The sequence below is a fragment of the Lynx rufus genome, unplaced genomic scaffold, assembly GCF_022079265.1.
Source record: "Lynx rufus isolate CCGP_SWC_20201006 ecotype Redwood Valley unplaced genomic scaffold, mLynRuf1.p SCAF_6, whole genome shotgun sequence".
NCBI lineage: Eukaryota > Metazoa > Chordata > Mammalia > Carnivora > Felidae > Lynx > Lynx rufus.
This window is the reverse complement of record NW_025814878.1, coordinates 121,325,318-121,340,467: the sequence shown is the minus strand read 5'-3', so window position 1 is coordinate 121,340,467 and position 15,150 is coordinate 121,325,318. Positions and strand designations below refer to the sequence as shown.

The 15,150-nt window shown below is 44.5% G+C and overlaps 1 protein-coding gene across 3 annotated transcripts in view; it reads left to right on the top strand.

Annotated features, from left to right (window-relative positions):
* SLC22A23 (solute carrier family 22 member 23) overlaps window positions 1–15,150 on the top strand; it is a 182,385-nt gene that overhangs the window by 38,641 nt on the left and 128,594 nt on the right. For 2 of the 3 annotated variants that reach the window (XR_006966230.1, XM_047102594.1), the window contains exons 2-3: window positions 1,337–1,440; window positions 7,244–7,398. Coding sequence is in view for 2 of the 3 variants with exons in the window: in XM_047102594.1 (XP_046958550.1) it covers window positions 1,337–1,440; window positions 7,244–7,398 (259 nt within the window). In the remaining variant the exon portion in view is untranslated. The remainder of the gene's footprint in view (window positions 1–1,336; window positions 1,441–7,243; window positions 7,399–15,150) is intronic. The other variant, XM_047102595.1, reaches the window with a different exon arrangement.

Here is a 15,150-nt window from a genome sequence, read left to right as displayed (position 1 = left end):
CAAGGTCTCTGGAATTCGAACATGCCTTGGGGGCATCAGGGAACAAATGTGTGTCCCAAGGAGTCATGGAACAGTGTGACAGGCGGCTGCCTTCCTGCTTTGTCTAGGCCCAGTGCTCTACTCTGCAATAGCAGGTGCAGAAGCTTGGCTTTTCCCAAAGTCTGTTGAAGTCGAGACCCACAGCTAAGAGTTCCCAGGGAGGCTCCCTCAGGCTTTCCAGAAGTTTGGAAACGGGGGACAGGACCAGAGCTTGCCATCTGGGTCTCAAGATGGACAGAAAAGGGGGCAGTGGGAGGTACTGAGTAAGACACAGCTAAGATCAGGTTTCACCCCAACGAATTCCCATTTCTGCTTCCAGAACTTCTGACATGTCCAGCTCCCCTGCCTTTTGTGCATCTCTCCATCTCCACTGACCTGAAGTTCTTTAGCCACTTCTTTGCGCCAGAAGGAGGACATCAATGGGGTGATGTGGGGTGGGGGCCGCAGCCTTCATAGCGTCACCAGCGGAGATCCTGCCGGTTTGCTCCTGGGGCCCAGATATTTGTGGATTTGAACGCTGTGCCCTCCTCACATGTCTTCCACTTGGACACACATCATCTCCAGGGAACAAACATGGTTTTCTCTTCTGATTTTGCAAAAGGACAACAAAAACTTTGGAGACTTGTTTTATTTTTTATTAAATAATAAAATGGAATTGTAAAAAGCGTCTAAATGCTGTATTTACCAATTGATTGGCTTTCTCTCTCTTCTCTAAGCAGATAGCCTCAGAATGGAATAAGGGAAAGCATAAGGGACACTTACAAGGGAAAAAGTGAGAATGTTGATATTTCAACATTAACTATTAAATATTTTTCAGACTGCTTATAAAGCACAGGGGAGGTTTGGAGGATGGAAACACAGAAGTTGCCTTTAATTTTCTCATGTTGTGATACCTCTTGCAAAAAGTTGACAGGGCCTTCCCTCCCTGCACACGTGACAGCTCTGTGGGTGAGAAGGGGTGTTGGTGCCCAGCCTCCTAGCTGCTTCCTCTCCCTCAGGTTATGTCCCCAAGTAGCTGGCACAGAAGAGCATGTGCCCCCACATTTCATGGGGTGCTCCCTGCAGACTTTTATGGTCTGTCCTGGACTAAAACATTACACTGCCTTTTGTGGGCAGATTCTATTTCTCATTGTTGGATTTTCAAACACATGGAAGGGAGTCTTCATGGGATGTGTGACTTGGTGCTCCAAATGGTGTCATGATCTTTACTGTAGTTGTTATATTGCCCTTATGATTAACTACAACTGGCATCTGTGTATGTTTCTCTCTGATTTATTTTCTATTTGCCCCTCTCTAGTGGGATCTTGTGTGTGATAATGCCTGGAAGGTCCATATCGCTAAGTTCTCCTTACTGGTTGGATTAATCTTTGGCTACCTAATAACTGGATGCATTGCTGACTGGTGAGTACCAACATGCCGTGTGCACGAACCTTTGGAAGCCACAGCAAGCCTTTGCTGGCTAAAGAAGAATGGTCGGTGTTAGCTTACTGTAACTAGGTCTTTTCTCTGCCCTGGTGTTGGTGCTGGTGCAGAGGGCTGAAGCCATCACCTGGAGAATCCAGAACCGAAAGGATTGGCCAGTGCATGCAACAGACCCTTTTGAAGTGAGAATTTAAAGTCATTGCAATTTGCTAGCTGCTAAGTCTAGCAAAACCTGCATGCAACTTGCAGCCCCATCTGCTCCTGATGTTTATTGTTGCGTTGGGAAGAGTTTGAGGGCATAGGTTCAGGGCTCTGTGGGCTGGGCTCTGAGGAGGTAGGTGTATGAGATGCATCAAAAAATGGGGAGAGGAGGAGCTAGAAAGTCCACCCACATGATTTGAATGGGTAGGCTGATGACATTTCCAAATACCATGCAGATTTCAGAGAGGCACAGTCCTTTACAGTTGGCTTGGCCAGGAGATGCCTCTGCAGGGTCCATGGGGAAGGTGGATCTTGTAAGGTAGACAGCATTTGGATAATGAGTGGATATTTGCAGGTGGAGGAAGGGTGGTGACCAGAGGTGAGAATGAATATGCTTTACTTGGGTGGGTAAGGAGTTCTTAGTGCCTGGAGCAAAGTGTGTGGTTCATGATAAAGTGAGAAGGTTAGAAAGATGGAGAGGAGTAGTGAAGAGAATTAGAATGATGATGATAATGATGATGATAGCAACAATATTAGCAGCTAACACTTACTGATTATTGTTGCCAGGCACTGTGCTAAATATTTCTATGCATTAAAATATCCCATCCTCAGAGCACCCCTGTTAGGTAGATACTATTTATTATCTTTGTTTTATAGTAGAAAAACAGAAGCACAGAAGTCTAAGTAAAATCCCAGGTTTACTCAGCTTTTCAAGCTGGATTGGAACGAAAGCCCAGTGGCTCCAGAGCCTGCCTCTTCACAAGCATGCTACAGCACTTTTATTTAAGGTACCATGTGGTCACAAGGACAGCAGCGAGCACACATCTGAGCAGCATTGCCCAATGGTGACGGGGTTGTCCAGTAATGGGACTGCTCTAGGAGAGAGGTGTGGGGTAGCTGTTCTCCCACTCTTGACATTGTTTTGTTTTTAAAGGGACTTTTTGTGAATAGGGACTTCTTGGACCCAGTGATGTAATAAGGGCTAAGAGTGATATGGAGCAAACTCCTGACATCGTGGCTTTGCTCTGCACTGTTCCTGTACCCTGGTTAGCTGACACAGCTGGTTGAGGCCGTCCAGCAAGAGGCTGGAGGGGGGTAGGGGAGCAATAGAGCAGCAGGTGGGGCCCAGAGGGGTTCCAAAAGCACTTTCAAGTTCTGGAAATTTCTTTCCAAAAGCAAACATCTATTTGGGAGTTCCTTGCATTCACAGGTAATGTGACTTCCTGTGTGTTCAGAATTTGCTTAATCAGCATTTGTAAATGCTTCTTAAGGACAAGTTCCCTGGGAACGGTAACAGAGAAGCTGTCAGTGACCTCTGAAAACCTATACTACAGCCCCCTTGAGGGTTTTTTTTGACATGTCATGGGGAGGAGTGGGGAAGTGGAGGAGCATAGGGTTTTTTTCACCAAATACTTGAGCGTATAGGTTTTCAGAGTAAACTGTTACTAATTTGGAACATACTGTAATCCCAGTATTTTCACCACAACGACTTTTGTTTCCCAGTGATCTGCGTTGAAATAGATGAGGAAGATATACTAATATAATCCATGTCACTTCTTTCTAAAAACTGCAGAGTTGGCTGAGGTTTGAGTGTCCTTATTCAATTATATAATGGGAAAGTAAACATGGACTTCTATTAATGGATCAGTCTGTAATGGCTTCAACTGTTTAGAAGTTGTTTTTGTGATTTCTTACCTCTGGCACATACCTGCTGTTTGGCATCCCTGATCACACACCAGGCCTGGGGACAAAAGGCAGAGGAGTTTGGAGGTCTCCTTTTGCAAATAGCCAGAGCCTCATGCTGCAAAGCCACGTCTCTTGCGTTTGCTTTTCCAAAGTCTGGGGTGAGTGGGCGAGGGGTGCCCGGAGAGCCAGGCCAGGCTGCTTTGTGCTGTGGTTCTTGAACATCTTGAGAGGGCCTCAGTTCCAGCTTGAAAGTTTGGTGTTTTCCATCCTGTATTTATTATAATTTATTTTTGACCTTTAACTCCCTGCTAGAGCCTTGCTGAAAGGAAATAAGCACATTTAGAGGGAACTTCAAACTTCACAGCTGCTAGCACCCGTTTCATGGCTACATAGGGAAGTTGACCAAGTCCTAGGTTAAGCTTTCTAAGACTGAAGTCAGCATATAATGAAATTCAGGAATACACTTTTTTTTTAAAAGTCATCTCTACACCCAATGTGGGACTTGAACTTAAAACCCTGAGATCAAGAGTCAAATGCTTTACTGGCTGAGCCAGCCAGACACCCCGGTACACCTTTTTCTTTAAAAAGGTATCATTTTCCACACAAATCTTGTTTGGGGATATACATTATATACTGTCCTATAATGTGTTAGTTGAGACGTTTGAAAGGGAGTAGCCCAGTCACTGTTCTTGCTAGATGAGCTCCCTTCCTTCCGTGGTTGGTTTTGTTGCTGGATATTGAGCACGCTTCCCTCCACGAGCCCTCTACATAGTCTCCAGCTGGCACTGGGCCCTGGGTCCTGGGCCCTGGCCTTTCTAGACTGCACCAGAGGACCCCTTGCCCTCTAGCTCCTGGCTGAACCTGGCCATGGGGAGAGAGTACCAGCTAGAGGTCTGGAGGAGAGATGATAGTGAGGCGGGATGTTTTTGTCCCCAGCTGGGTCTCTGCAGGGCTATCAGAGGCTAGCTGCCTCTCATTAGGAGCCCCTCCACATGGCACCTCTCTCTCTGGGTTCCCAGACCATCTTCCCCCTTATTCTCCTTCTGCTAGCAGACCCAAATTTCTCTTACAGCCTGCCCAGCCTTTTGCAAATAATCCCTTTATTAAAATCTCCTCAACTCATTTTGAGTGGGGCATCTGTTCCCTATTGAGAGCCTGTATTACTTCTCAATGGCTGCTGTGATGAATTACCATGCACTTGGTGGCTTCAGTTGATGAACTCACAGGTCTGCAGTTCATGGAAGGCTAAATTCTAGGTGCCGACAGAGTTGCATTTCTTTCTGGAGGCCCCAGGAAGTAATCCTTTCCTGTGCTTTTTCCAGCTTCCAGAAACTGCACACATTTCTTGGCTTGTGGCTCCTTTTCTAACCTCAAAGCCAGCAATGGCAATCAGGTCCTGTTCACACTAATATCTCTCTGGCTCCCTACGGCCAGAAGAGGGTCTCCATGTACTTAGACTGGATCCACCTGAACGAATCACCACCTCGTCTCAGGGTCTTTAATCGTATTTGCATCTGCAGAGCACTTTTGCCATGAAAGGTAGCATATTCACATGTTCTGAGGAGTAGGACGTGGACATCCTTGAGGGCCACTCTTCTGCCCCCCCTTAGGTCCCCCCTCTGCATTACAGACTTAGGAGTGTAGTTTTGTCAGACATCTCTGAGCGGGATCCTGCTCTGGATGGAGCCAGTTCACACTAAGACTCCAGCGATTGTAACAGTTGTTGAACGCTTACTGAATCACATATCCCCACCTGACAGTAGCCCCCTTAGGTCGGCAGTAACTGGTCCCTCCTAAAGAAAACTCAAGGCCCGTTTGAACAAGCTTAGTCTTTCCCAAGATCACATAGTTTCTAAGTGGTGAGCCTGGATTCAAGACCAGGGTGTCTGCTTTCAAAGACCATGTTTGCCCCAGAGTTCCTAAAAATAATTTTTACTTCATGATTTTAGCAACCATTTGGGATGGAGAGATTTAGAATAGTTTCTACAAGTTAAAAAAAAAAATCAGGATCTTTTCTAAAGTATTGGAACAGGGCAAACCATGTTTGGTGGGCAGCTGGGATGTAGATGTGTAGGAAGGAATCATACAAGCTAAACATTTAACCGTTTGGTCTGTGCTACACATTGCGCCTGTATCTGCCATCTCTTAATGATCTCGATGCTGTAAAGTCAGACTGTTATCCCCACTTTACAAACAAGGGGAGTAAAGGGAAATAAAAATGGAGAAGGTAGATCTCATCTTTGTTTTCCTTCATTTCAGGAGACCAACTAAGCCATATTATAAATTTATTTCTTTAAATGAATTGGGTTTGGATAAAACTATGTATAGAGTCTTACGCAACAAGGGCTTAATGACCCCAGCACCAGTCAAAGGGATGTAATGGCTAAAAACTCTTGACAGGATAGTTGACTTCCATTGGCATTGAGTTCATGGCCTTGGCTTCATTTCACTAAACTAGTGTGACTAATGGGGATGGTTAGAAGCCTAAGAAATTATGGATGAAATTGTTTCCTGTAGTACCCTCCCCCCAAATTTTCTTGAAATTATATCCATTTCTTTCATAGGACAAGGATATGCATTACAGAGTGTTGGTTTTTTCTTAATAGCTTTATTGAGAGGTAATTTATATACCATAAAACTCACTCAGTTTAAGTGTATAACTCAATAAATATTAGTATCTTTACAGAGTTATACAACCATCACCACATTCTAAGTGTCAAACATTTCCAGCACCTTAAAAGGAAATCTTGCATTCACTTCCAGTCATTTCCCTATTCTCATCCTGAGCCCTAGGCTGTGAATCTACTTTCTGTTTTTATTGGTCATAAGACTGTCACAAGGATGTCTAGGCGAGCTTAAGCCATGCAGCAACTCTTTAGGTGTTTGGGGTGCCAGGCTTAGATTTTTTTTCCCCTTGGCAGATAGTCCACTACTCCAGTTTTTCTGTGAGCTAGCCTTCTAGTTCAAGCCGATTATATTTATGTTAATTTGTGTGATGGAGAGTTTGGTTTTGTTTTTTGGTTTTTTTCCTAATGAGTTGATGAAGGAAAAGGTGGAAAGGTAGCACTGGAAGGATGGAGAACTAGTGACTTCCTTTCCCTGGGACCACCCCTACTGTCCTGCCAGCCCCACCTAGAAGCACATCGCCCCCTAGCGGTCACCGATCTTGCACGAGCCCACTCTGTAGCCCGCCAACCTAGTGTTTGTGCTGCCCTTTTCAGAAACACAGTGGGCTGGGTTCTTTCCACCACCACCACAGCCCCCCCCACCCCCACCCCCGCCCCCCCGCCTTGCTGCTTAGTAGGCTTCACTTTCAGGTCCACACTCCTTATTTAAAGTTCAGCCTGTCCTAGTTTAGCCTGTGATCCCTTAAAAAAAACAAGCCAGCAGCCATCAGGGCCCTGATTCTGATAGGCCGCATGTACCTGAGGTCAGGTAGGACGACTTAACATCCCAGAAAAAGGAAATGAAGCCACTCCGCTCAGTGTCCATGTTGACTTTGGAGCCAAATCCAAAGGTCAGCGATTTCTCAGCACATTTTATGCTGGGTGTGTCAAGGTTTGTGTTTGGGGAGTTACTATTGATTTTGTTACTCTTGCCTTGAATCATCCTCCTACATACTTAGAAACAGACTTGCCAACAGGAATGGAGTCCCTGTCTCAATTCTGTTCAGTAGCTGTTTGACCTCTGTCCCCTTATGTACAAAACAAGGGTTTGGGCTGAATGTCTCCTGAGGGACCCCTAGATCTACCAAGTTGGTGTAGATACTACAAAGCCTTTTACTGTAGTGAGTACAGATCAACATCTGTAGAGCACCGGCTGGATACAGGGTTTCAGCATCTAGCATTCATCCTGTTTAACGATGATTCCTAATTTTTTCCCTCTCCATATGCAGGGTTGGCCGGCGGCCTGTGCTGCTTTTTTCCATCATCTTCATTCTGATCTTCGGACTAACTGTGGCACTGTCAGTGAATGTGACAATGTTCAGCACACTCAGGTTCTTTGAAGGATTCTGCCTGGCTGGGATAATTCTTACCTTGTATGCATTACGTAAGTAAGAGCCTTCACAATTGTCTTGAAAAAATTAGTAAAAGTAATTGCTGCTGCCTATGAGGTTATGGGCAGGGCGCCCTGCGTGCTGGTGGTTTGGGATGACAGTCTTTTGGAAGCACAAACTTTAGTGGCCTCAACTGTTCTGGAAAAGTTTTCTCAGGCAATGTCATCCAATACTCCGTTCTGATTTCCAGCTTGGGCTCAGGGCTCATGAGAGGACGTGGAGGGTCACACAATTGCTTGGAGGAGTGGGGGTCAGCCCGCTCCTGATATGGAGGGGCTTTTGCTTTCCTCCAGAATCTTCTGTGTTGACATTCTGTGTACTTCCAAATCCAGTGCGTAATTGGGCATCCCTGAACTTAGTTCCGGAACAGCACACTGAGTCCCACTGTTGGTTGGTCTAGACTCAGCATTCTGATTGGCTCTTTGAGAGTGTTTCTTACTTTTTTTCTCAAGGGTTATGTGGAGTCCAAATTTTCCACATTCTGTCGTGTCCAGATGTGGCCTTATGTAATCTGGACTTGAACCCTCAGCATTGGTATTTGAAGAGCAAATGGTAGCATTTGTTAGTATTTGCTCTTTTTAGGGTGAAGAAAAATGTCCTGCACTGACCTATCATGCTCGTTGGCTGTATTAATTCCCTTGTCAGATGTGGTTATATGTCACCTCTTTGTAGTTGAGATATAGCTGCAAACTCACAGGGAGGAGGAAGGTTTTAGGCATTGATGTTTTACTTATTTCCTGGTTTTATACTTTCTAATTACCTTGTGGAAATATCTGTTAGGGACCATGTAAAATGATTCATAACATATTTTGCCTGTTTCTTTCCTTTTGACAACATGGGTAGGAATCACATCAAGTGGCAATGCCCTATAGTTCTGATTTTCTTAGATTTGTATATTAGACTCAGTAGCACTTTTGGGTAACCTGAATTTTTGCTCCCTATTGTAGAGAATAGAAATAGGATCACTTTATAACATAGTCTTATAGTCACAAAGGAGGAATGAGCACAGAGAAAGGTGACAGATGTATTCTTCCAGATCCACAGCGGGCAGGGTCTGTCTTCCTCTTCCAACACTCAACTGAATTTTACTTTCTTAGAAATCACCGTTGCCAGTTTTTATTTGCATTTATTTTGGAACCCTTGCTTCTGGCAGGGAGGGTTTCTTTAGGAATATGTGCATTCAAGGTCAGTGGGTCTGGGTGATGGCTGTTTGGAGGTTTTGTTTCTTTGAGCAAACAACATGGGCATCAGGCTTGAACGTTTGCGGACAAAATGCCAGTGCCAGTGTTTGGCCCTATCCACCCTGCGGTCCGTGGAGAGGAGGAGGTTCCTTGCTCTGTTTTCTGGAGGAGAGCCCTGGCCCTGCTCTCAGATGCTCACCTGCCCCACACGTGTGCAGGCGTGATGGGTTTTCCCCTTTAGGCAGCCGTCCTTGCCAAGCTCCAGGTTCTCTCAGGAGGACATCAGCCCAGTGCATCCTCACGCATGCCGTGAGAGGCAGAATAGAATGGCTCTGCTCAGGAGCATTTCCTCCATCTCACCACCCCGGCACTTCTCAGACTCAGAGAGGGAGTGTTAATGGAAAACTGTCAGAAAACAAAGATGGCATACCAGTGTACCTTGCATGCCAATCGCTAGTGGATGGCTGAGGCTGCCAGAGAACTCAGAGAAGCCTTCGGAGGACACTGGGCGAAACCACCTGGAGCCATTGGCCATGTCTGCCCGTGATAAGCGAGGAGGGTGGGGAGGCACTTGCCATCTGTACGACTCTCCCTGAATGAAGCCAAAGCAGGAGACCAATTCTCCTGACCTGCATTGTTTCAGCCTCACATGGAATGGTTTCACTGACGTGTGTGGTGACATCATGCCATCCGCCCTGCAAAACCTGTTGTTGTGTTTACTGTGGAAAATGAAGCGAAGGATGTGTCTTCATGAGATTACACAGTAGAAAGTTCTCTGCCACTACAGAACCATGCTTGGGTGTGCTTGTCCCAGGAAACTGCTGTGCACAGAATCATATAACCTGGTCATCTTCAGACTTTTTTCTGTAAAGGGCCAGATAGTAAATACTTCAGATTTTGCAGGTCTCTGTTGCAGCCACTGGACTCTGCCACTGTATCTTGAAAACAACCATAAATAATATGTAAATGAGTAGGTGTGGCTGTGTGCCAACAAAAATTCACTTACTGAAACAGAAAGCGGGCCAGGTTTGACCAATGAGCCATAATATTTCAGCCACTGATATGTGTGAGTCTCTCTCTGTCCACTGGCTTCTAGGGAGCTCTAAAAAGCTTAGACTCTAATCTAGCATGTGTGTGATGGGCCTGTCAAGCTGAGCTTTAAACTCTGGCCTCTCTCCTAATTCCTTCTGAACTTTCCTGCCTTCATTTGTCTTTCGCCCCATTTTCCTATTTCCATAATGCAAGTGTTAACTTTATTGCATGTGTTTGTGCTAGGAGCCTTACATTTTTTTGGGAAATGAAGCCAGGCATGAATAAATAATTATTTTCTTAAATCGGGATTCCACGTCACACACTGTGACAAATATCATTGCAACGAACATTTTCAAGTATCAACCTAGCAGTCCTCTGAGTTAATACCGTATCTGATAGAGCAAAGTTAAAGCAAAAGGATGTCAGCGAGTAGTGGGAGTTCATTGACTAATATCTAGACAATGTAAATTAGGGGGAGGTTGAGTCATGGCAGGAGAGCTAAGACTGGCAAGGGGAATCGAAAGTGGAAATGAAGTTGTAATGGGCAGACCAGATGGGGTAGGATATGGAATGTGCTGGGCTGAGATAGCCCATCTCTCTGGCAGTTTGGGGCAAAGACAGAGGCTGGTGATAAAACGTTGAGAGGCAAGCTCCCCAGTCAGTCGGGCAAGCTGAGTCTACGTGCCTGCTAGTGTTTATACCCCGGTAGTATATGTACTTAGTTAATGCTTGGGAATTTGTTTTGCATAAAGGAAAGGTCACAGGGTTGAAATATTTATTGACTCTGAAGAAAAGTTTTTATATTTGGGACATTGATTATTTGGAAAATACATTCTTAATGGTCCCAACGTTTTCTCCCTGCTTCAGCCGTGAGGTTTTTTATCTCACTTAATGCATCTGCTGGAAAGGCCTGTACTGTCTCAGAAGAGAACTGGATATTGTCCTTTTTTTAGCCTTGCAGGTGCTTGGCGATGTAAGGAGGGGAAGTACTGATTTGTGCACATTTTGTTTCTTGTGTAGCTTGCCGTGAGCGTGGACTCTCAATTTTGAGAAATGCTGCTGACTCGTGAAAGTTTTCGGCTTTATGTGCAAGGCGGCCTGAGGTTTTTTGTTTTTTGTGTTTTTTTTGTTTTTGTTTTTTGTGGTTTTTTTTTCTGCTTTGGAATTTTTCTAAGGTACATTCCAGTTAAATACGCCATCCTTTAAACTTTTGTTTCTTTCAAGTCATCAAAGGGAGATGTGGTTGTGTAATTAGGACATAAAATAGAGATTATTGGCATCTTCCCCAGGAGTTTTTACATGGAAGCGGAGTGCTTGGCACCAGAGTGAACCAGTGAAGGTGGATGGGTTTGTATGTCCCTGTCTTCCTGGGAGGCCATCATGAGACACTGAAATAATTAAATATACTTGGGCTCAATCAGGGGCTTAATTGTATGCCTTTGCCTCTGGACTGAAAAAAAAAAATAAGGGAGAAAATCTTGACTCTGCTAAGCAAGGGGTGGGGAACCACAGACTGAGAAAGGAAGCAATGGATTACATTTCCTTATTTGTTTATGAATGAAGTCTTCTCAAAGACTAAAGAAATAGTCACTTTTCAGTACAGGCTGTCATGATGCCTTGTGGTATGAATTCTTTCTCCAGCTGGGTTTCATAATATCACAGAAGGGTACTGCAGTATCATTTCAAATGTATCTTTCTTCAAAAGAAGCCCATACGAGATTATCGTTTTTAAGTTAATTTGATGTTGATGTAATAAGTCTTATGGGAGACAATTTTTTTAAATATAAATACTTTTTCTAGTCTCTCTCCTCATTTGATCTCTGTCTTCCCCCTCCCCATCACTGCCAACCTCCCCTGCCCCCAATTTGAAATAACGAACACTACTTTTTGCTGGCAGAGACCATATTTTAGTTAATATGGGCAAATGAATGTCACCTCCTTTGTTTTGTTTTTGGACCTAACAACTGTGAACACTTTTCTTGAAAATTGCTCTCAAAGCTTCATGTTCTCAGTAGAACAACCCTCCCTAAACCCAATCAGCCTCAATAACTGGATGATTTTTACACATAATCAGGCAATAACCAGAAGTGTCACAGGTGACTAAGGTACTGAGTATTTCGTAAAATGAGAAGCCAGGTCTAACTGGCAGATAGACTCAGAAAAGACTTGAGTTTGCTCAAGGGGTGATGTTCTCTGTCTCACATGGCACTGATGGTTTTAACTTCACACTGAAGTGGTCAAGTAATTCCTAATGTGCTGGTGTTGGGTGACTCTTCCTCACAATTGCATATATTTCTGTAACATGCTGTCTTTCTTAACTATTATTCCTTGGAACATATTTCAGTCAGATGGGTTGTTAACACCAAAGTCATACTGTACATTAACAAAAGAAGAAGAAGAAGAAGAAGAAGAAGAAGAAGAAGAAGAAGAAGAAGAAGAATTATTATTATTATTATTATTATTATTATTATTATTATTATTATTGACTGAGCCAAAACTCTTCAGGTAGTGAGTTGCTGAACTGTGGAATAAATAGAAAGAACGGTGATTGCCACTGTCCGGTACAAATGACCTCCCCTGGCTTGTGGTTCTCTTCTTCTGCGGAGCAAATATTGGCAGTGCGTTCGGGCAAAGGGGAAGTTTCACGTGAATTTGTGGTTGTCCACCACAGCCTTCCTCTTTCCCCTCTCACCCCTCCCCATCTTCAGATTCTTGGCCCTCCCCAGAGCAGCAAGACAGAGCCAGAACCCCGACCTTCTGGCGGGACCAGCTCTACTGACAGGGCTTTTTTCCACCAAGGAAATGAATCAGAGTTTACCAAAAGCCTTTGACAAATGCTTTTTTTTTTTTTTTTAAGCTTGGGAAGAATTTTGGGTTTATCCAGATTCAGACTAGAGTAGCTGGGAAATCAGAACAGACTGGGGCTTCCCCACCAGTCTTTTTCTTCACTGGAAACTTTACTAAGCACGCAGGCAGACTGTGAAGAGTAAGGGAGTTAATCTATAAGCAAATTATATATATATATATATATATATATATATATATATATATATATATATCCTCTCCCTCTGTACCTGCCTCTGTCACTGCTCTGAGGAACCATCGCTTCTTGGGGGTAACCAGGAAATATTGAGTCAGTACAGAAGCTCCTGGTCTGTGAGCTCTAGTCCCCAGGAGGGAGACAGTGTGGCAGCCAGTTAGGGCCGTGCTTCTCACTGGCCCCACACGCTGGGGATGAGTTGTCCAACAGAGAACCAGAAAATGCCACTGAGGACTGATTTTTCTCACTTTAAAGTGAGGGGCTCTTACCCAGAGGAAGGGTAAGTGGCTGGGTGGTGTCATTGAGCCCCACACACCCAGTGTTCTTCTGTCCAGAAGTCAGGCCAAGACAGTGTGTATATATTATCTAAAAGTATAAGTAGGCTTTGAAGCACCTCTTTCTTTGGGTGTTTTAAATTTGCTGAAGATGGTCCTGTCTCAAAATCACAGGGATAAACAGCAGATATTTAGATATCCAGCATTTTGAAATCAGAGTATTGGATGCTGAAAGCTGTATGCATCCTTAAGGACGAGGTTTTTCTCACACTGGAATTTTAGTGGTGCTTCAGTTGAAACAAAACAGTTCACCACACTAACAGGGGAAGTAGAAAGATCTAGAAATCAGGAGATCTGAGCTATGGTGTGAGCTCTGCCATGGACCGACTCTGTGTCAGTGACAAATTGCTTTATCTGTAAGCTTCCGTCTCCCCTGTCTATTAAGTCAGGGCACAGGCTTTCAAACTGTGTCCTGTGGAACTGTTCAATCCCTTCCTGGAACCATGTGTGGGGGAGATGGACAGAAAACAACAAACAAACAAACAAAAACAATGGATTCTATATGACAACATTTAATATTGCTGTAAAAAAATAAACCAATAACAACAAAACCAAACGGAAAACCACAGGTCTCCACCATTCCCTCTATGGCTCTTGAGTTCTAAGCTCAACTTCAGTGTTGGAGGGGCATGAAACCAGATGTGCTTGGACCTTGCATTGTGTTACTGTGTCTTGACAGATAAACCCTCCTTTCGATAGTTTACCTTTTGGTCTTTGGTGACCCTCATGGAAACACAAGACTGCTTTCTTCTTCACTCACTTGCTTGGCAAACATGTGAGGGCTTACTAGGTACCTGGGGAATGACTTGGGCACTTACCAGGCACTGTCAAGTGCTGAGCACACAAAGGCAGACGCACCTTCCTGCCGTCCAGGACCGTCAGAGGTTAATGAGTAAAGATGAGAGACAGGCCCTGGTTGAAGTGAGAGTGTCAGGAAGCGACCTCTGAACCATGAGGTCGGGGTCAGGGAGAATAGGTGCTTGCTATTTGCAGTGGGTGCTCAGAGGTCAAGGAGACTAATAATTCTGGGGACTTTGGGTGATTTGGGACTGATTGGAACCCAGAGTCTGAATCACAAATGGCACAGCCTGGGAAGGAGTCTGGGACAGTGCACAAAGTCCCATCCTCCATGACCCTGGGACAGTGTCAGGCTACTGAAGGATCTCAAGCAAGAAAGGCAAACCTTTATGTGCTTTGGGGGAATCACTTAGGCTGTGGCAGTGGAGAGCAGACCAAGGAAGAAGGTCATGCTAAAAGCTGGGAGCTGGTGCAGGATCCAGGTGCAGAAGAAGAGCCTGAAAAAAGCCATGGCCACAAGGAAAGAGACTTTAAGGAGGTGGAATCCACAGCCTAGCTGATTGAAGAACCGGGAGAAGGGAGAGGGGGGACTAGGTGGCCAGCTTGGACAATTGGATGGATTTCCCCCCAAGTGATGAGACAAGGGATGCAGCCCAGGCATCCTGATTCCAAATCCTTTAGGATTTAGAAGCTACTGTCCACTCCCTTCCTCTGGCAGGTTTGGTAGGGGAAGATGACAGCTTCAGTCTCAGATAGGGTGACTCGATGGTGCCTTAGGGGTATCTGAGGGGGTTGCTTAGCAGGTGATTGGCTATTCAGAAGTTCAGAAGTAAGGTCTGGGTGTCCTCAGCATAAAGGTAGCAGTTAAAGGTTATGGATAACTGAGATCACCCAGACTCTGTGGAACATGAGGAATAAATGGGTGGAGGTAGAAGAACTAGTTGAGGGAGATGGGAAGGGATAGCCTGCATAGTCAGTGGAAAGTCTGAATAGGCTAATAAGCAGGGAGTCAGGGAAGGGGCCGAGTGTCAAATGATGCAAGACCGGGATTGAGAAATGTCCATTGGATGTAGCCATGATTGCCCAGTAGGTCAGAGTTAACTAGAGCAAAAGCTACCATAATTCAATTTAGTGATTAATGTAATCTAAATCATTTCAAACATAGGTTTTACTTCCTGTCCTCCCCAGAGCAGCACTGCCTTGTCCTTAACGTCAAGTATTTTGAGAAAGGAAATAACGGGGTTTTTTTTTATTGTGATTAAATATATATAGCATAAAATTTACCATTTCAACCACTAAGTGTACAATTCAGTGGCTTAATTATACCCCATGTTGCTGTGCAAGGAAATACATTTTTAA